This window comes from Electrona antarctica, assembly GCF_951216825.1.
Source record: "Electrona antarctica genome assembly, chromosome: 17".
NCBI lineage: Eukaryota > Metazoa > Chordata > Actinopteri > Myctophiformes > Myctophidae > Electrona > Electrona antarctica.
Window position 1 is genome coordinate 17,097,208 of NC_136798.1, and position 21,851 is coordinate 17,119,058.

Below are 21,851 nucleotides of genomic sequence, written 5' to 3' on the forward strand. Positions count from 1 at the left end.
CGGTCGTCCGGGGATCGGAAAGTTCCCTGTGCGATCCCAACTCCTCGCAGTGTCGTATTTTGAGGTGCCCTTTTAGCATGGACATTTCCACTCATGCCAACCCTGTGCTTCCGTACCACACATGGAAGAAGCAATAATCAATCCAGGGGAGTCTCCGTGATGCGTTTGTTTAATGGCAGAATCATTCTGCACGCCACAGATTGAATGGTATCCAAAGCAATATGGGGTCCCTCAGCCAAGTAGGTGACTGCGAACAAGGACCTCTGGCAAGCAGGCCGCTTATGTCTTATCTATTTCATATCTACGGCAGCGACACGACTTCACCTTTTTCCTCTCTGCTCCTAGTCTTGGCAAAGGTCTCTTAACCCCGGCATGTCGAGTGACCTGAATCTGAAATCAAACGCGCTCAGCCGTGACGGTCCGCCCTGCTCTCCACTGCCCAACACTCTCACTTAGCTCCGTCCCATATGGCCACTTAATGGGATACACACACACACACCAAGCTTTGATTCCCTCACTCCCGACTCCCTTCCTCCTGTTTTAATATACTTCACTGCATGGAGCCCGTACTGTTCACTGACCAGCGCCCTGAATGTGGAACCACAGTGGGGAATTGGACAGGAAGCCTTCTGTGGAGGGCAGAAGAGCATCGTTCACTTCCAACGAAAAAGACATGCGTGTGCGTGGGCACATGCACGCGTGCGCACACACACACACACACACACACACACACACACACACACACACACACACACACACACACACACACACAACACACGCTTTATTAAACAGGTCTAAGGACTATGTGCAATAGTAGGGAGGTAAGTAGGTTAGTAAGCAATAGGGGGTCTCCTAGGTCAATAGAGTGTGTGTGCGTGTGCGTGTGTGCTCGCTTGTGTAATGTAGGCAGGTTGACTGGTGTTCTAGCCACTGCCAGTGAATGTCACAGACAATATAACATGCAGAGTTTAAGTAGCATCATTACATTGTGCACAAAACAACTAGTGGTGGAATAACTCAAATAACAGCTTATATTTGTCCTCAGAGACGGGCCAGAAACAGAAAGTGGTGCAGCAGCATAAAGTATGTGGGTGGTGTTGTCCTTTTTCATGTGTTCTCTAATCCATGAGCTGCCAAGGGATGTGTGCATTTTCCTCTAATTAGTTTGTCCACGCCGGAGACACAGTAACGCTGGTGAGATGTTTCTATGAGTCAGTGGTTTTATTTTTTTTAACGTCACTCTCGGGCAGAAACATTGTGTCTTTTTATGATTTTTCATAAATGAATGCCCTTTTTTATACTTGCCCAAAGTAATGAAAATGGTGTGATTCATTGTGAGCTTGTCGAGCTGTCGCTTTGGCATACTAGAGGTTCTGGTGGCCCTCACAAATATTTCCCCTTATGTGCTGGTATATGGAGATCCCTCTTAATAACATCTAAACCCTTATCATCAGTATATGCCTAAATATGTGCATCCCCCTTGTGCCCATATGGAGCTGACTGATTTGTTTGCGCCTTGTATAGTCTTTAAAATATCAAGCTGAATCTTAATGATTTATTTTCATTCTGTGACCATTCTTACTAAGTCTAATTTATACTCTGTAGTCAATTAAAATTCTAATGTATTCCACTCCAGTCGTGCTGCTTACCCGCAAGCCCGTTTCATTTAAAATAGTGCAGTCTCTGAAGAAATGGGAAGAGATTGGGCATCACATTTCAAGGATGTAAATGGTCAATGTGTTTATCAATAGATAGGAGAGAGGGGGTCAGAACAAGCTGATTTGCCTTCAGATACCACCAGCCCCTCGCCTTCCCCTCGCTCTCTTTGCCACTGTGAATCTGATTGACTGCACACAAGGACTGGATTCAAGTGAGTAGTACAACTCACTTGTACTCCTTGGCATTCGAAAACTCAAGACTGAGAGTTACTGTTTCCACCAGGCATTGTGCCTATATCATGTTGTCCCGTTTAGTGATTATCATTATTTTATATATTTTTCTTGCTATAGGTATTTTACTATTTTTGCCAGCTGCTTGAAAAGCGGCTGGACAACATTTACACATACCTCTAGTAGCGACCATAGTGGACACTTTTCCATGATTGGCTGCCTCTAAGCCAATGGGAGACTTACCCATAAAACCCATAGTGTGAACAGCATAAAACCCATACTCTGAACACCGCAACGTGAAGCCGTGATGTTCATAAACGAGAGCTTGCTGCAGCCTGCAATTATGACTGGGTTGATTGTTATCAAGTGTACAGCACTTTGGCTCAAAACTGTTGTTTTAAATGTGCTTTATAAATAAAGTGGATTGTATTGAATTTAGAACAGTGGTTCTAAACCGTTACTGGATCGGGACCCACTTGAAAATCATGGAAGCGCTTGCAGCCCACCCATATGACCGCCTAACGCCGCATCGTTACCATGATTATTTTTTACATAATTTATTTTAAATATCAGTGTTAAGTTATCTTTAGAATCTTTGTGTTTTGCCAATTATTTGGGGGCCCTCCCGCAATATCCTCACGGGCCACGGCCCACAAGTACATGCTGGGTCTGTGTTGGTCCCATTTTCTCCACCCTTATAAAACATCCAGGTTATTAAATCCATTATACTGTGCTGCTCTGGTCTGTCCTTGGAGCAGCATGTGCTTCACATAAAGGAGAGATTTAAGAATGAAGCATAGATACATGAACAGATCAATAACGTAGATCTGACTTTATTAACTTGGCTTTGGGGGAGGATGAGGCCGAGTTATGGCTGATGGAGTCGAGAGAACAAAGCATTATCACGCTGGTTAATCAAACTAGACTACATCTAGATTTATGTAGTTATGTACTCATGTGTGTGTGTGTGCATGGATACACGTGTGTGTACTGCACTAACTAAAGAAACAAACTCACCTTTTTTTGGATACATCTCACAATATCAACAAAAGATTTATAGAGCAATGGTAGCTAATAACTATGGTCACTGTTAATTAAGCTGCCTGCTTTTCACTGGCAATGGTGTGAATGGCCCAGTTCTGGTGATGTATACAGCAGAGTGTTTCCCCTTACTATTGTACAGGGCTGGCAGGTGGCACTGTTAAGGTGCACTCCCCCCACCAAACAGACCACCACTAATGAAGCCGGGAGATGAGTCTGTTGAAAGGTGTGAAGAGTTGCTGCATGCACCTCTCTCCAGAGTCCACACCGCACTGGCAGACAGGCGGCTACTAAAGTGCTAAAAGTAGCTGAGGATGTTGTTTTTCAATAACAAACATGTGGATGCTTAAACCATTTGAGAAAATATAAAGATGATAACTACTGCACTGCAGTGTGCTTAAGGTTATCTGGATTTAGACTATTTTTGGTATATCTTTTGTATTTAATATTAATAAAAACACTCAAGTGAAACCTATGGAATACCACCGGTTGATTCTGTAATTTTACAAACATTTTTCCCCTTAAAGAAACGCAGGAGTAAGTGCTAACTGCTAACTAAGGGTATTGATAAGTTAAGTATATGGCATATAAGCTTAGTTTTATTTCAGAGAAAAGCTGACGGCTGGTGTCTGAATGAGATGAGCCACATGCACGTGTGCACGGCACGCACACCGTCCCACGGTTTGTGTATGCATTTGAGCATTTTGAGTACAAAATAAATGTACGACAAGCACTAACTCCGTAATCCGTATTGGATTTTAGAAAGGGTCCTCGCTACTGCTCCTAGCAGCCAACCAGAGAGCTCTACCTCCTCTCCGCCAGGCCATTTGTAAAACCGACCAAGCTTGCTAACCGACCGAGCCTAACCCATTCAACAGCAGATTTTCAGAGGGTGCAGGCATGTGTTCCGACATAACAAGACACTAACCTAACCCTAACCTAACCCTAACCACACGCGGACCGCACACTCCTCACAGGGGTTGTTGCACTCAGATTATTAAAAGGATCCCTGGCTAATAAGACAAATATACCTTAAAGGAGCATTCAGTGATTTGGGTGATTTGGAAAAAACCATGGTCCACCCCGCTAACAAGATGTGCACATGCACACGCTCTACAGTGGGGGAAGTACAACAGACCAACAGCACGTGCACCAAGGCCCGCCCCACTCGATCATGATTGGAGGAAGGCCCCTCTCATCCTGATTGGATGAAGGCTTTGCCACCCAAAGCCCAAACCGAAACTAGGGTTTTTTGACCCCAGGGGCTCACTGGGGACAGGGAGGAACTCCTTATATGGTCAGCACACTTTATAGTAGGGAGGATTATCCAAAAAATAAGTGATATTTGAATTAAGTGAAATCACTGAATATACCTTTAAAATATTATACTTGCCTTCTAAAACAAAAAACAAAACAAAAAAACACATTAAATATTTTATTTCTTTCATAAATAAAGAATCTTTCAGTCAATAGGGAATGCTCCCGTCGTACGTTGATGATGTCATACGCCCATGTGTGGTCTAGCCCTATGGAATTATGGAATGCATATGCTAATAAAAACAACGTAATACTTAATATGAGCATCAAAGCAATATTTAAAATATTTTTAATTAGCACGTGCATTCCATAATTCCATAGGGCTGGACCACACATGAACATATGACATCATCAACTTGCGACAGGAGCAGTCCCTATAGAGTGAAAGATTCTCTATTTATAAATATAAATATAGAAATAAAATATTTAAGGTGTTTTTATTTTATTTTTTTAGTAATATAGGGCAAGTATAATGTTTTAAGACATATTTGTCTCATTAGCCAGGGATCCTTAAACAGCAGGCAGCCACAGTTTTCACTTTGATACACATCAAAGTGGTTATTTTTTTTTAAAGCAAGTACTTAAGTACTTTAACTCAAGTACAAATTCAATAGAGCAACTTTCATTTGTAGTTGAGTAATATTTGACCACGTGTCCACCACTGCACATACGTGGGAATTGTCGTCTGCATTGAGCTACTATTATGAGCTATTACAAGCCATGAGTGCCATTAATTGGGCGCCTGGGGAGCTGTTAGGGGTTTAGTGTCTTGTTCAGGGACACATGTATAGCGTTTGGCGGGGGGAACCGGCGACCTTCCAGTTCCCAGGCGACCACTCTGCTACAGCCGCCCCTGTCGATGTGTGTGCTCATGTTTGTAGAATTAATTTGGGTTCTATTTTTATGTATATTGTAATACTGCATATATGTAAAATATAGCCTTAATTTAAAGATGGAATGCCGTCCCCCGTCCCCCCCTAAAACATGATCATCAGGTACTATGATTATACTAGGAGGAAGTTTAAAAAAAGTGTACAGAAAGTGTTAAAATTATGTTTTTTATGTGGCCAACCCCACCAGTTCATTAAGTATGCTTGGATTTCAGGTGGGTGGTGATCCACCTGAACTGAAGCCGCACCCACAGCTGTTGTTTATGCTGTTGTTGTTTTATAAAGGGGGAGTGGTTAGGGGAGGGGATGATATTGTGATGTCACTAACGTGGTGTATTTCGATTGGGCCTTTTGACTCAAAGGCTTTCAGCTTTCAGGAAGAAACCAAAAATACACAGGGAAGGCATTTATCAATATTCTAACAACACCTGGGGGTTTAATAAGAGTAATGTTAACTCCATAGACACATACAAAACAGATAAAGTACAAAAATCACGGCACTCCATCTTTAAGAAGATTGGGAAGAGAGAATGAGAACATTTGGGATTTGAAGAAATGTGTTTTCAAGGGAGACCCAGCATAGCAGCATCAGCAACGCATTTGGAAGTCGCTCAAAATTCCACCTGTTCCCAATCACATTTAGTGGAGAGAAACAGCCTGTGTGCTCCAGATGCTGTACTGTACAGTTACAGTATATATATGACTGCAGTTTACAGACTTTATAACCAACAACAGACAACTACAGTACAATTTACAAACCAGACATATAGGATGAGCTGAAGGGCACAGGAACTTCATGGTGCTGAATTGTTGATCAGTGTCGTTGCATTGCGGCTGATTTGTTTATTTAATACTTGCTGGTATGGCACTTTGGATGCTCCTCTCCTGGGGCCATTTTGCTGTCAGTGTGTGTGTGTGTACCGCTTTATATTCTTCCGTCACGGAGGAGCTGGATAGCAGCAGCCCTAAACATTTGTGCTGCTGCATGAATCATGCATGCATTAGGCGCTTTTTAATTATTACAAAGTGCTCTGGCTCTTCCCACTTTCCCTTCCCTCCGTCTTCCCCCTCCACCGTATCTTCCGTCTGTGGTCGGCCGTTCATGCTCCAACAATTTCCATGCATTATTAAAGAGCCTGAGGATGACGAGCCATTTGCTGCCACTCTGTCTCACCTCTCTCTGTCCCTGAGGGGGAGCCTTCATAGCTGCACAGGAGAGACCGGACCCTGGCAGGACCGTCTGCACGCTGAGGGTCACACGTGTGTGTGATGTGTGTGTGGTGTGTGTGATGTGTGTGCGTGTGCGTGTGCGTGTGCGCGTGCGTGTGTGTGTGTGATGTATTTGACTAGGAAAGAGGGGGTCAGTAGAAAATGGAGCGATGTGCTACTTTTTGGATACTTTTCCTTGCATAGCGGTCATCTCTCCGCATCCTAATTCTCTCACTGCGTTTAATGAAATATAAGAACTTGTATCTATCTATATGTTCTCCTCAGTCTCAGAACTGAAGTTCAAGCTCTGTATTTGGAACTTTACAGAGGTGAACTATTCACCTGGACAGAGGGACATGGCATTTAAATGGCATTTAAATTAATATTTTCTGAAGGACAAATACAACACCAATGGCCAAAAAAAGAATGCTATCCTCGCTGTATGATAAAAGCGTACAGTCCACAGGCTCACAGACAACCGTTGAGCAGATGCCAGCCAAAAAAAAAAAGGAAGATAACTGGCTGTGCCTGGCAGGATTTCTTCTTCTTTTGTTCTCTCTCTTCCATCCCCCTCTCTGCATCCTGTCCACTACCACTGCCGCCCCCCTGCTCAGGCTCTAATCAGCCAACGTTGCACCCCCACCAAAAAGCTCACCATTCTGCCAGCATCCTCCCCCCCCCCCCCACCCACCACCTCCACTGCCCCATCTGAACAACAGGCCAGTGCGTGCCACAAAGGTCAGCGTGCACCAAGGCGGTAACCGGTTTGTCCTGGCAATGTGAGGACACCTCTGTCGTCACCTGTCCGTTTCGGAGCTGGTGTAGATACTCCAAGCCAGCCTGGTGGTGTTCTATCTAGCTCCAGCGCTGGCGCAACGAGATAAGTGGTTATAGGCTTAGTTTGTAGCAGATGAAAGAGCCCCCCTTAGACCGTGTCCCTGTACCAAACCCTGGGAGGGATATTGGAGCCAGCCAGACGGCAGGACGACAGGGCGAAGCCAAACCACCACCTCCTCCTCTCCCCTCCTTTGCTATGCCTGCCTTGCCCGCTCTCTGGAGAGATGTCGATTTTTTTTAGAAGCCTCGCTCGTGCTTACCTTATGGTGTTCTGTCATTTTCTGTTGGACGGACGCACATACAGGCACACCGTTTTCGACCGGCTTTAATTATCAAGGCTGAATAACTATAGACTTGATGCATCAAATCACGGCTGCCAACAATTCACCTGTGCAGTAGTCCCCTAGGGCTTGGACACTGAATGTGCCGGGAGAGTCAATTTTCTGCAAAGTGAAGTCGCTGTTCCGTATATATGCAAATTGGAGAGTGTAAATGCCCCGGATAGACTCTACGTCTCAAGTGGAGACTGTATTATGTGAGAGATTGTGTCTTTTATCTGTCTGTTTGTTTGACAGCTGAAAGACAACCGAAGACAAGTGGAGAAACAAAGGATGTCTAGAGATTTTACAGAGCTGGATGCCCAGTTAAACTTGGCAGCTACTTGACAGGAAGGGTACAGAGGAAAATAAATTTGCACATTCTCCTATTGGCTCGTGTGTGTGTGTGTGTGTGTGTGTGTGTGTGTGTGTGTGTGTGTGTGTGTGTGTGTGTGTGTGTGTGTGTGTGTGTGTGTGTGTGTGTGTGTGTGTGTGTGTGTGTGTGTGTGTGTGTGTGTGTGTGTGTGTGTGTGTGTGTGTGTGTGTGTGTGTTGTGGTGTGGTGTGGTGTGGTGTGTGTGGCGGTGTATTGTTGTTTATGGCACTATTTGCGTAGCATTAGCCAGCAGCAGTACTGTCTGCAGTCCTCTGCATGGGGTCATGTGGTGGGCTGTTGTGACTGACATGAAGCATCTGACTGGTTGCCAAGAGGCTCACTAAGGAGATGGATGAAGGATTGTGAGATGCTACTATCTCTCGCTTTGTCCTTTCAATTTTCACTCTGCCTGGTGGCGGTCAAGGTGGTGCCTCTGCCTCACTCTGTCGACTTCCGATCCGGTCAGACACGGCTGACCGGGGGGAGTCATGATCGAGCTCCCTGCACGAAGCACAACATCTTTTGAATAGAAAGATGAGAATGATGAGCAAGCGGGGAAGGAGGCGGGAGAGGCACTAAAGGCTGCATTCCGCTGGCGTTATGATTTCTCATTGGGGATCGCCTAGCCATGCCTCGGTAGGTAATAATGGCATGGATGAAGACAAATGGAACAAACCACTGTTCTAGCATGGAATACAAAAGCTGTGCTCACAGAGTACTCGAGTATAAGCGATCTACAGTAAATAACATAACACAGCCCTAATCATCTGGTCCAGTGGGGACTAGACTGCCATGCTGTATCGATTCTGCATATTATTCCACAGCAACAGAATCACTTTGATGGGCCGTGGCAGTAATATAATGGCCAGGATTGTATTGATTATATTGAGTCTAATGTGATGCCATGTGCTCATCTGAAACCCCTTCTGAGCATGCTGCTCTTTGGCAAGGCCTAGACTACAGGGGTGTGTGCCCTCATGCGTAGGAGCATTAGAGACGCTTATGTGTTAAAACATGTTTTTAGTGATTTGGTGGCGATTAGAGATGAAGAATTCCAGGAATATTCACGTGGGAACTTTTCACCAGAATTAAGATGGGAAATAACGGGAAATAATGTGTCATTTCATCACGCTGTAGTTACTATGGCATATGCGGATATAAACGAGTCCATTAATTTGTAAAAAGAAATCCATTGCTTTGTCAAATAGATACAATGTGCGATGTGATGAGTTGGCTAACTATGTAGCAAGTTTGGAGAAAAGTTTAAATTTGTTTCTTTACAATAAAGAAGGAAAGGAAACCGATTAGAAATCCTCAGTTAGCATGCACAATCAAGCTGTCCGATTCCCACATGGTACACACAACTATCTAGCAAAGACTTGCAGAATGTGTTAACAAGTTATAAAATGTGTACGTGCGTTAGGTGTACTTTGCGTTATCTGCTGGTTAACTAACTATGCCTCAGCTTCAACTTGATCATTGGCTCACAGTTACCATTTTGTCTGTCCTTTTTTTGTTTCATCATCACTTACTCACTTTCCCCTGATGGGATAAATTGGTATCCCAGACTGAGACCCTCGTTACTGAACAAACACTATAGCAATGATGACTTGATCAGAATATACAGCGATTCAACACTTATTTTAACAAAAAAGATATCACTTACTGCACCTTTAACTTCCCTTTGCCACCCTTGTGGGGACGGAGAAATCTATGGATGTGTGTGGTCTATTTCTATCCTCGCAGCATCCAAAATTATCATGCCGTGTCAAATGCTGCCTGATGTGAACCAATGGCTGGTGTTAAGCTTTGAAGCTCCTTTTTCAAGCCAAGACCAAAGGTTCTCTGTGGGGTTACGGTGGGCTCACTGACAGGTCAGAGCAATTCCACTTATTGTCAGGTTCAAACGCCCGCCTGTCCAGGAAGCTGACATGTTGCGCTCTATATATCTCTATCACTCCTTGTCTGCCTGCCTCTGTCTCTTTTTCCCAATCTTACCGTGTCTCTCTCTCTCTCACTCACACACACACACACACACACACACACACACACACACACACACACACACACACACACACACACACACACACACACACACACACACACACACACACACTCACTTAGTTGCCCTGGTTCACACCCCTGTGGCTTGGGGGGAAAACAGTGAATGGAATCGACCACATTGGAGATTCACAGCATTGAGCTTTCTCGCCAGCTTGCTGTGACACTTTTACTGCACTTTCTCAGAAGCAGGCTCTGCTGCTCTCCTTCCAAACAACCCGCCTCCCTCCCAGCTCTCACCGCAACATCCTCTGTGGCTGGCGTTAGTGTGCTTGGATACCACCACCTAAGCTCTACCTGCTTTCTGCCCCGCACTCCCACTTTCTCTGAATCATCCCTCTTCAATGTGCCCTCTGAATATGTCCAAAAGGGCCCAAGTGAAATGCAATCAACAATTCACAAACCCCCTCCCTCCTCCCTCCTCCCTTGATAAGCCAAGCTGGGAGAACAGTAGCCTAAGAAGAAAAGAGGAGATGGCAGTTTCAGTGATCGGGGGGGTTTGTTGTTTTACACACACACACACACACACACACACACACACACACACACACACACACACGTGCCTTTGGGAGAGAGAAAAGCGAGAAAATCAATTTTTGAAGCTGTGATTTATGGCTTGAATCTGGGGAAGCTTCCAATTGTTTGAAATTAAAGGTTTGAGTACTTTCTCAATGCTCTCTCTCTCTCTCTCTCTCTTTCTCTCTCTCTCTCTCTCTCCCACCCTTGTGCCTGCCTCGCCTCCACTTGGCAATTACACACAACCTGTCCTCAGAAAATTGTTTTAATTTGATTGGGAAGTTTGGATGTTTGCACTCCAGGAAGAGTAGACTGATGGGGATCCGTAATCGTAATAAACAATAAACTAAACAGTAGACCATCAGCCCTCCGTGACACACAAGCACACAATTCACAATCAGGAATTCAAAAGATACAATAATCACAATGAAGTAGACATTAGACTTTTGCCCTATGGTTGGGGTGGGGGGTGGTGTGTGTGTGTGTGTGTGTGTGTGTGTGTGTGTGTGTGTGTGTGTGTGTGTGTGTGTGTGTGTGTGTGTGTGTGTGTGTGTGTGTGTGTGTGTGTGTGTGTGTGTGTGTGTGTGTGTGTGTGTGTGTGTGTGTGTGTGTGAGAGAGAACAAGAGGGGGAGGAAGCGGTTGTTGTTATGCAACTCAATTGCTAGTTTCCTCTGTCAAGTATATACAGTTAATTTATGGTTACCGGAGGACCACGCGGACTGCAAATTGTTATGTTTGAAAAGTGTTTGATGGACTTGAATTCTATTGGCTTTGTTATGATGCTATTATTAACAACCCGCTGTCTTTTGGAAATGGAAATCATCGTCCGGAACACCCTAATTAGTGTAATCTCACTGCATTATTCAGTCTGTGTTTTTGGAATATTTTGTGCATATCTGTGAATTAATCTCTCCCTCTCTCGCTCTCCCTGCCCACGTACCCCCACCCGATTCCAGGTCAGCTGAAGCGCAAGGTTCGTCGAAGGCCGTCTTGGGGGCGGGGCATCATCAGGAAGAAGAAGACCTACTACAAGAAGGGGGCGGGGACCGAGGAGGAAGAGGAGGAGCCAACCGAGGAGGGGGCGGAGCCTGCCGGCCCCAGTGACTCGTGTCTCACGCAGGACGAGGAGTCCAGCTGCGACACCCCGGGACCCCATCAGGCCAACGGCCACCTCCACCGGCATCATCCACCCGTCCTCTCTACCACGGAGGAGGAGGAGAGCTCCAACGAGCCCCCGGTGGTCGTGGTCGTCCCGCTGAGGACCAAGAAGGACCGGGAGGACGTAGCCACACCGAAGGACGAGGAGGAGCCCCCCGACATCCGTCAGCCCGCGCCCGACGACACCGATCAATCCACGTCCGAGTCCTGCGAACCCGACACCGATCCACCCACGCTTAAAGCCGAAGAGCCCACTACGCCCAACAACACCCATCAACAACCCAAATCCAAAACCGATCTACCCACCCCTAACCTCAAAGCATCCGCCCCTAACACCGATCCACCTGCGCCCAACTCTCATCGATCCGCGCCCGACATCGATCGGTGCACGTCCAAGGAAGAAGAGGTCGAGGGTAAAGAGAAGCAGACGTATCCTCGGTCAAAGACTGAAGAGAGCACCGGGCCCCAGCAGGCTGACTGCGGGGCGGTGGCAGAGGTGCCGCAGCCCAAGGCCACAGAGGACCAGCAGGCCTCCGAGGTGCTGTGTGTGAACGGTGATGAGTCCATGGACAGCCTGGACTCCCAGAGCCCCAGGAAGAGCTGTGAATCTGGGACGAGGCAGGAAGAGCATACGGACGAACAGGAGAGTGGAGCATCTCAGGAGGGCCCTCCCCGGAACAGGAGCACTGGAGCAGAGACATTAGAGGAAGAGCAAGAAAAAGAAGGTATTAGTTTAGATTTATATATATATTTGTGTGGCGTGCAATCTGCACATAGTTTGTGGAGACACTAGACAGGAGTCAGGACATTATTGTTTTACTCTTAACCCTCTCTCTTAACCCCTGCTTAAGAGTAAAACCCCTGGCCACACACGAACACAGCCAGTTGTATTTGTTGGAGCACCCGGTAGAGCCACAGGCATCGTAGTGAAATTGAACAACAGTCTCTCTCCTCAGTCCCACTATTCTTCACGGTGGTGGGTCACTACTTGACCCCTGCAGCCCCTGAACACCCCAATCAAATATCATTTTAAATGAACTGCCACTAGCAACCTTTCATGTCGAAAACTTTGTCCGGAAAACAATGCAAAACAAATTGTGGACGTGGCCATAACCTTTGAGTCTCTGAAGCCTAGGGCGACCACAACACTCTGCATGCAGATCCATTTGATTATGCATAAATCGACCTTTGCACCACACTACTATAAAACATTGGATCTGGAAGTCACAGTACATTAGTTCAACATGAGCATTGAAATGCTCCCCCGAAGCTTTTTGTAACACAAAAGATTCCAGACAACAGTGCTGAAACACCCCCAGGATGAGATATTTGTCTTCATGTGCAAATCTGCTCTGCCAATGACAGATTTGTATGGAGAAAGAAAACTATATTCATGAATATCCAATGACAACAGATTGAAAATCAGGAAACGGCTGCTCTCTTCTCTAATATAACCGTTGCATTTTTCATAGGACTTAATAGCGAATTCACATGATGATCTTGTTCAGCTTTGTATCCATAAAAGGCATGGCTCATAAAGAGCATTTATTTTATACTGTATAGTCTGAAAGTGTAATAACATGCCTGGTTTCTTTGACGTTTTGTCCAGCTACATATATTGCGACTTCCGTTCTCATACAACGTTGTGGGATACTGTCATTGTGTGAGTTGACTTGACAAGGCTATCCATCGACTTGGGAAACTTTAGAAAATGGCTGGACGCTCCGGTGTGTGAGTCGCAGGGGAGGACAGTTTGTAAAGGAGAAGGTGGGCTGCAAAGCCATTCCTCTGGGATGCTGTGATTTTCCATCGCCTGTGGTCATCACTCACGCTGGAGAAATGTAATCAAAGCCTGATTTAACAAAATCACTCGCAGAGTGTTTCCAATAACCGGGGATATCTCAAAACGAAAATTGTACTCATAAAGAAAATAATAAATACCGGAGCCCACCCTTTGCCGATTGTCATGCTTCGCTCATACTTTAGATTTAGACGCGTGCAGCATTTAAAATAGAGATGAGCTCGTGAATAATGCAACGCACGCAGTAGCTTACAGAATAGGAAATTATATCCCACGGCTTACCAGTCACTAGCGATGCTCCCAAAAGCTTCGAATTTGTGTGTACCTTTGTAAAATACTTAAATCCTCTGAAATGTAAAAAGAAAAAGTTTGTTACGCCTTCTGTAAAACACTGGCTTGGTTTGGATGACTTCTTTGTTTGTGACTGGCCATACCCCCCGCCCCCCACTCTCTGATTGCATCCAACCGTTTTTCTCTTGATTTAGAGGTGTGCACTCGTAGAGTCTCTGGGACAACAACCCTTGTGGGTTTGTTTTTTGATTAAGGGTCTGTGGTCCCGCTGGAGATTAACAGAGGCCAGCTGGTGGCCTCCTAAGGTACAAATGCTGTTAGAATAAGGAGTAGCTATATCACATAACAGAGAGAACAAACAGTAAGTAACAGGCTGCTCAAACAACAGGCGTCTGACTCTGGGCTTTCTTTTATTCCCCCCTCTAATTACAATCTGGGCCAGGCCTTTAGTTCCCGTCCAATCTTTTGTTCTGCAGTACAATTATGAATGATGGGAAAGATGCCAATGCCAATGGGATGCAGTACCGTCGGTAGCTTCAAAAAGACCTTTGTCGATAGGTGCGTTCATCTCAGAAACATGGCAGGTGCACTGATAGAGATATAGGAGATATAGTCAGTTTTGATAGTTATAACAATAATAAGTATTATTATTTGATTTATATAGCACTTATCAAAACACAGGTGAGAGATATTTGTTCTACTTTTGTTATAGTTGTTTTCTTCATCTTTATTTCCATCTGTCCTTTATTTCCATCCACTTCTACCTATAGGAGGGTCCAAAGCGAGGAAATGCAGGAGGAGCCAATCAGAGCAGACGGTGGGGTCAGCTGACAAGACTGATGAGGAGCCACAACAAGCCACTCCCCCTCCCCCGCACATTGTCGACCACCAGCGTCTCTCGGTAAAGTATTGTGGGCCTGTCATACAGTATATGGTCACACCATTGAGTATTAAAAGGATAGAGACTGAACCGGAGTGATTCCTAGTCATAACTCCATGGGTCCGCCTGCAGTCCCACCCCCCTCCCAAAAACCTGGAGGCATAATTTTCCATTCTTACCTCGCGCTGATCACGCTAAAGTCTCTCTAGAAGCGTTTATCTTCCAAACGAGAGGCATGCTGAAGTCAGAAATGAAGACAGAACATTGCCCATCTGGTCAAAACCATGGATAGTCCGTAAACAGTGTTTAGCATCCTGTGGTTTTGATATAAAAGACATGTATACGTGGTGAGAATAGCCGAGGTGGTTTTGCTAGTTTGGGTCCTGGGGAGACATCACATTTCTCTATTGGGTCTCGAGAGAAAAGGTTTGGGCACCACTGAGCAGTCGCCAATCCAAATGAAAATGACCAGATCCCTAGTTTCCCCATTGGAATGTTAGTCCTTTGTGAACCAAATAGGTTGAATAGGCTATAATCAACCATTATGATAACATTCAACTGAGCGTCTGTGGGATGTGAAAAGGTATCGTCTCTGTAGTAAACTCAGGCATGCATTTGGTGCAGCCTTCTGTTGTTGACATTATTAGAGTTTTCCCTCTGCACGGCCTAAAACAAATCTTCAAATAGCTACGTTATTAATCTCTCCCACAGGCACACTTCGACAGACTTGAGTACAGTTAAAGAAACCATGCCAACAATCCAGGAATAGGCACGGTTAAAACGGAAAAATAGAAACGCAATCGGAAGAGCCCTAGACGACACTTTTCTCTACCAAATTCAAATGTCACAGTGAAATCAGTCAATACTGAGTGAATTATGGGGCTTAATGGTAGAAACAGAAGCAGCTACTGTAGTTACTACATTGACTATGGAAAGGGTAGCTGTAATCTCAAGTGATTTAATATCTGTTTTCTTACTGTTGGTTACGGAATAGGTTGAAGGATTTTTTCTTCTGAATAGGTTGAAGTTTTTAAGGATTTTTTCTTCTTTAATTTCTTATAGATATTTGGTACTGTAGGCTGATTCTACACATTTTCTGTGGAATAGTCGGATGCCCCTGTTTTACTACTGCCCCTGTTTTTACTACCTATTTTCTACTGGGGAAAATTCCGGGAGGAAAAACGGGTCGCGGGGCGTCCGTATAACATGACAAATGACTACCAGGTACCAGTAGGTAGTAATAAGTAGGTAGTCTAGGTACTATAATAAGGTACCTAGACTACACAAGTGTCTGACAACACTTGTGTGTTTATTTATGTCCTGACTCAGAGGGGACATAAATAAGGCGCAGACTGAAACGACAGTCCGCACTCTAAATTGTTCCTCCTGAAACGGAATCGGTGTAAATGGTTCCTACTGAAACTGAATCCATGTCCTGACAATGACAAATTGACAATGCTAAAGCAGAAAAGAATAAATATTGCACCCACATTAAGTATCCTCTAGTCAAAACTGTAGTTACTGTGGGCAGGGTTTGAATGACAACCTTTGCAACCAAAACAAATAAAAACATGAATAATAATAATCAATCCCCAAAAACGATTATTGGAATATTTGATTATTATGACTCATCCATAATTACAATTAATTGTATCTATTTCATGAAAGATTTTACTTATTATTTAAAAAATAGCTTTATAACTGGTAATTTTAGGTTAAATAAATTAATGTCCGTGGAATATTAACTAAGCCGCGGAATCAAGGATTGTTCTCCGCTGAATTAGGAATGTTCTCCGCGGAATCAATACTTTTTCTCTGCGGATTCCTGTGGGGACAAACTAGTAGGTATTAGGTAACAAGAACTTTTTCTCATTTTCGTCCCAGCAAACATCCCCCTCTTAATTCCAATCACAGGTGTCGTGTACACTGCAATGCTAATCTCGGAGGCCCTCTGGAGCTCCACATTAATCCAGCTCTTTCTCTGCCACCGATTCCACAGCCTCCTGAGCCCAGGAGCACAGACAAGTTCTGTAGAATTAGTCAGTTTGGCAACTGGACTGTGAGAAACTCGGGCTTCATTTTTGAATGGGCCCTGGCAGACAGCAGATGAGGGATGTGGGGGAGTTTAAGGTATGGAGACTCAATCATGGGCGACTGGCCTTAAGCCTTCCCCGGCTCAATATGGCAGCTCTGGGACTGATGGTGTCACACTGCCCTTCGCAGATGGATAACTCTGGCTTTCCAGGCTTTATCCCTCGGCAGCATGCACCCTATGGTTATGGCCCTTCCCTCCTCCCCGTTCCATCTCGCACACACCAACGTACCGCATGCCTCCCTCTCTGAGCAAAGATTGGGGAGCCAATTAAAGTGGCAGAGCCTTCCCACATCTCTCAATCAACAGGTGTTGTGTGTGTCCTCCTCCGAACATCTTAGGGACACGAGGACATGACTCAAACATGAGCTCTTCTCTCCGCCCCACTAGGTCCACCAACTTGTCCTGAGATTGATTGACGGGTTCAAGGCGAAGAGGGTATATACATGTGAAGAAGCGCAGAGGCACTTGGCACAGTCACGCTAGGGTCCCACCTAATACCCCGAGTGTAAATTGGAGCCTTCGCCTCGATGCGCTCCCCTGACGCCGCCACCCGTCCACCCATGAGGATTGTGCATGCGTTTTGGTTTGAGGTCCGCTCTCTGTAATGTAATTGGTGTAAAAAAGAAAGAAAGAAAGAAAAAGTGCTCTTGCTCCAAAGTGACATCCTGCCATCAAGTCATTATCTGGTGGCTTTTGCTCCCATCCCGGGAGGGTGATGGGGTTGGTCTTGTCTTTCCCCCGTGGTGACTGCATCCCTCTATATTGATTGACAGGCCTCGTTGTGGGCCTGATGCCAGGCGAGGCGCACTGTGCCGGTCCCACCGCCGCTCCACCCGGCTGCCCCAGCGGACTGCCACACACAGTGCTAATCTGAGGACTTATGTGTTAGTAGGGGAGGAAGGGGAGATATCTTAGCCCACTGATACCTGAGACCAGATTCTACAAAATGTCTTCTAAATCATGACAGTTTTCTGAAAAACAAAACATGTTTCTAAATCAGAGAAAAGATTTGAGTTAAAAACTTTTACTGTCAAAGAATATATATTCAAAGATTTGCACACGTTTTCACGATTTTTCAAAAATAGCAGATCTAAGCCTGTATATCTGTTATTTTTCAACAGCTAGTATGAAATAATGGTTAAAAGTGGTTAAAAGTTAAGCGACACAGATGCGTTCCAGGTCTTAATGGTTTAAAGAAACAGATCGTGAAAAGAGGAGACTGTGAATAATTGCTTTTTCATCCCTGGCTTATGGAGCAAATTGAATTTCCGACGAACAGTATGAGAGTCTCCGTTTAAGCATACATTTTCTGGCTCGGTTGGGGCTGGCGTGCTGCCCTGGTGGGTAATAGGTTGCCCAGGGTGAGTGGTGTGCAACCCCCCCCCCTCTCGCTCTTCACTCTCACTATTCATTGATTTTAGAGGGCCCATTATTTTTTGCTATAAACTTGATCGAAGGTGCTCCAAAAAGTCCCTTTTGGGAATTAATACCTGTCGGGACACTCAGTTTGTTAGCAGACTCTAAATTGGAACGGAGGTGGTGTCATGTCAGTCTTCACATCCCATATTTCAGGGCTACGTTAGTTATTTGCCCTGATTCACTTAGTTAAATCAAGTTCTGTTATTGCGGGGGCTGACTAAATGCCGCCCGGCGCTGTCTGGAACAAAATGAAAATCCTCAGCGTGAATAAACAGGTTTGAGGCTTGTTTGCTTTCGCTGCTCTGTAAAACCTCTCCGATTCTCAGCTGCCTCCTTTCATAAATAATCAGACACTTGTTCACAGATGGACTGGAAGAAGCAGGGCTGAAGATTGTGACGAGAATCCGGTAACAAGGAATCCAATCTGGTCCAGCAAATTATTTTTCTTCCCCACCATCTCGCCATGAACACACAGATTACCGTCTGCTGTGTGGTTTGCTTGCATGATTTCTTTCAGCCTGCAGACAAACACAGGCTTCCTTCAGTCGCTGGCACCCTAGTAAGGAGTCCTTCGATTGATTTGGCTATTATAGCATGTCAAGATTTCCTCTTTTGGAGACTCATGTCAACAGAAATTGCCCCATTTCAGTTTTGTCATCTCCCCTCGTTTGGAGCACTAATAACATTCGGGAGGGGGGCGGCCCTCTGGTGAAGTATCCATTCCGCACGTCTCTGTTGGGGGAATGGAACGGTTTAATGGCAGTGCTGGACCGGTGTTTGATTTGTCAATAAAAATACACAACTTTTGAAGTGCTTCTTGGACTTTCATTCATCCCTGCTGATGGCCCTGACAGTGCAGCCATTTGCATGTAATTGCAGCCATGAGCTGCTCCGCTGTCTTTCTGCCTGAAAGGCATCCATCCTCACTAGAGCCACATGTGTCAACACGGATGGCACAGCAGAGGCACGCCAGACGCTCCTCATTTCTTCCTCAACGCCACGCAGCACGGGTGACTCCCACACTGTGCATGTCAAAGCCTCTTTACCTTCAATGTTCATTTGAGTGGCAACATGTGATGGTTCATGTTTAATTATTTAAGCTCATTATGTCTGTCGTTATATGGCTAATAGCTAAAAGAATCAATCTACATTCTACAAGCAATTTGCACTATTTTTGAATATGTATTCCATTTTCGCCTATAATGACATGGTCAAATTCGGTGCACCAGGTGGTTAAGCCATCTTTATTGGACACAGACAGTGTTTTCTTTTTATTTAAATGTTATGGCATGTATGGCTCCTCAGAGGCAAGCCGTCTAGTTGGTCTGTCTGTCTCTGTATCCATAGCTGCTCACACAACCCACTGAACCAATCAATGTGTGTGTGCTTGTGCACACACTGCCATTAGAACACAGATCTCTATTTAATCTTTCTATGAATACACCAAATCTTTGCATGTCCAAACCGTTGGCTTCACGCCGGATTGGCGTCGCAGTCAAACTCACATGCCGCTAAGCCAGTGTAAATCTCTGATTGGCCAACCCAACACGTCGGCTTAACTGATTGGCCGAATTTCGCGTAGCTTTTGTCAGTGTAAGTGGCAGAGTAAAGCAATGGAACAGAACAGCCATAATATGGAAGAATGTCAGTCATGTTGGGATAGCGGAGTAGAAGGACGGCATCTATCGTGTGTGTGTGTGTGTGTGTGTGTGTGTGTGTGTGTGTGTGTGTGTGTGTGTGTGTGTGTGTGTGTGTGTGTGTGTGTGTGTGTGTGTGTGTGTGTGTGTGTGTGTGTGTGTGTGTGTGTGTGTGTGTGTGTGTGTGTGTGTGTGTGTAAAATTTTTGACACAGTCAATGTATATAGAGAATTAGTTTATTTATTATATTGAAAATGTTTGACACAGTAATTGTATATGGAGAATTAGTTTATTTATTGATTTGGCTTTATGAAAACTCAAAGGTGCTCTGTCTGTGTCCGTCGGTCTGATCTCCTGGGATTCATGACGGATGGTTTCCTAAACCTGTTAGGAGTCTGTTTTTTTTTTTGCTGGTGTGGAGGAACTCTGGGAACAAGGCGGTCATTTGTTCTGTTACCACACAGCCAGCCAGGGCAACCTATCACACTTCAGTGTTTATCTCCGGACACCTGGAGTGCATCGGAGGTATTAGATGTAGAAATAATGAGACAGACCGGTGCCTGTACAGCAGTTTTCTAGGCTTTAGTTAGGATTTACACTGGTTCCTTTGTGCTGTTTGTATACAGTATATCTCTGGATTTGTCTACCCTCTCGCCTCCTACTACACTTCTTGGAGCTATTGCAGTTGTCCGTAAGTTCGAAAAGCTGCAATGTTATGTTGCAGGTTTATCTCTTAGGGAGGTTTACCTTTTTGGGCGGGGGGTGTAATGATCATCATCATCCGAGGGGTAACATTCATCTGCCCCAACACAGATAAGTCTCTATGGTTGTTGTCAGTAGTCATGGGAACGGTAAGCTTGGTATTTCGAGCTCAAAGTCTTCCTCTTCCTCGTGTTGTGTTGAGCTACTTAAAGTGCAACTGGCACACGCATGCACACACACGCACACACACACACACACACACACACACACACACACACACACATCTGCACTGACTGAACCCAAAAATCCAGTATTGACTTCCCCAGATGTGAGACTAACATTAAAATGGATATACTGTAGAAAATAGGGCCTCCTAATGTTCCATACCACACAAACACCAATTCCCCGCTAAGATTGCATGTATGATATTAATGACGTACTTCAGGAATCATTAAAAGAAAAAAACACTCTCTAAGGCACATTGTCCGTTTCAAGAATTCCGGGCCATGCAATAACATATATATTTTTTCAAATTGTACGTTTAGATTGAGCTGGAGAGCACGTGCCCGCTCTGTCCGCTCTCTAAATGATGTTCATGTTTCATCATCTTCATACCATTCCTGTTTTCCCTTCTATTCACACGAGGCATCATCACATCCATTCCCGGCAGACAGACAGTGTCTGTAACATCTACCACCTGTTTTATCATCTACCAAACGCAATCCGCAGCCACATGCCGCCGCCTTCCTGCTGCGGCCGCTGTATATAGATAACTGACAGCTATCACATGGCTCAGCGGGGATTCAGACACACGCACACACTAGCTGCCTCACCCCACCCATGATCCCAGACACGGTTTCCACCTGCCCGGCCAAAAGAGACGACAGAGGCATTTTAATTCGGCGCGACTCGGTGGTGGCTTCCTCGGCACGGCAGAATTTGATTCCCCCTCAGTCACGTTTGTCATGATTGACCCCCAATTGCTCCGGTATGTCGACGTTGGAACAGTTCATCTGTGTCATATTACACAGCCATGTGCGTTAGCTTTCTATAATTGCCTTTGGTCCAAGTCTTGATGTAGTATTTATTGCAAATTCTATTAGTTCTTATACCATTTCAGAGATGGAAACTTGTTTTAGCGACGTTGTTCAAATCAAATTATGTCATACCTTTTTCCATGCTTCCACCTCATTAGATCCATTCAATGAGTCTTTGCTCATGAAGCAGAGCTCATTTATAATTAATCTGTTCTCCAGTCTTGTATACTGTTGGAGAGAAAGATAGCTATAGATATAATTAACTTTAATAACATCCCTTGCGACATTGTGGGTCCTACCCCGTTTGTCCTTCGCTAGAAGGATTAATGATCCTCACAACCACAAATCAACATTCTTTAATCTTCAAGAGCTGTTGAT

The 21,851-nt window shown here is 45.0% G+C and overlaps 1 protein-coding gene across 1 annotated transcript in view; it reads left to right on the forward strand.

The window, feature by feature from the left end:
- atad2b (ATPase family AAA domain containing 2B) overlaps window positions 1-21,851 on the forward strand; it is a 148,897-nt gene that overhangs the window by 91,781 nt on the left and 35,265 nt on the right. The window contains exons 25-26 of the mRNA XM_079526214.1: window positions 11,410-12,336; window positions 14,474-14,604. Of these exons, the coding sequence (XP_079382340.1) occupies window positions 11,410-12,336; window positions 14,474-14,604 (1,058 nt within the window). The remainder of the gene's footprint in view (window positions 1-11,409; window positions 12,337-14,473; window positions 14,605-21,851) is intronic.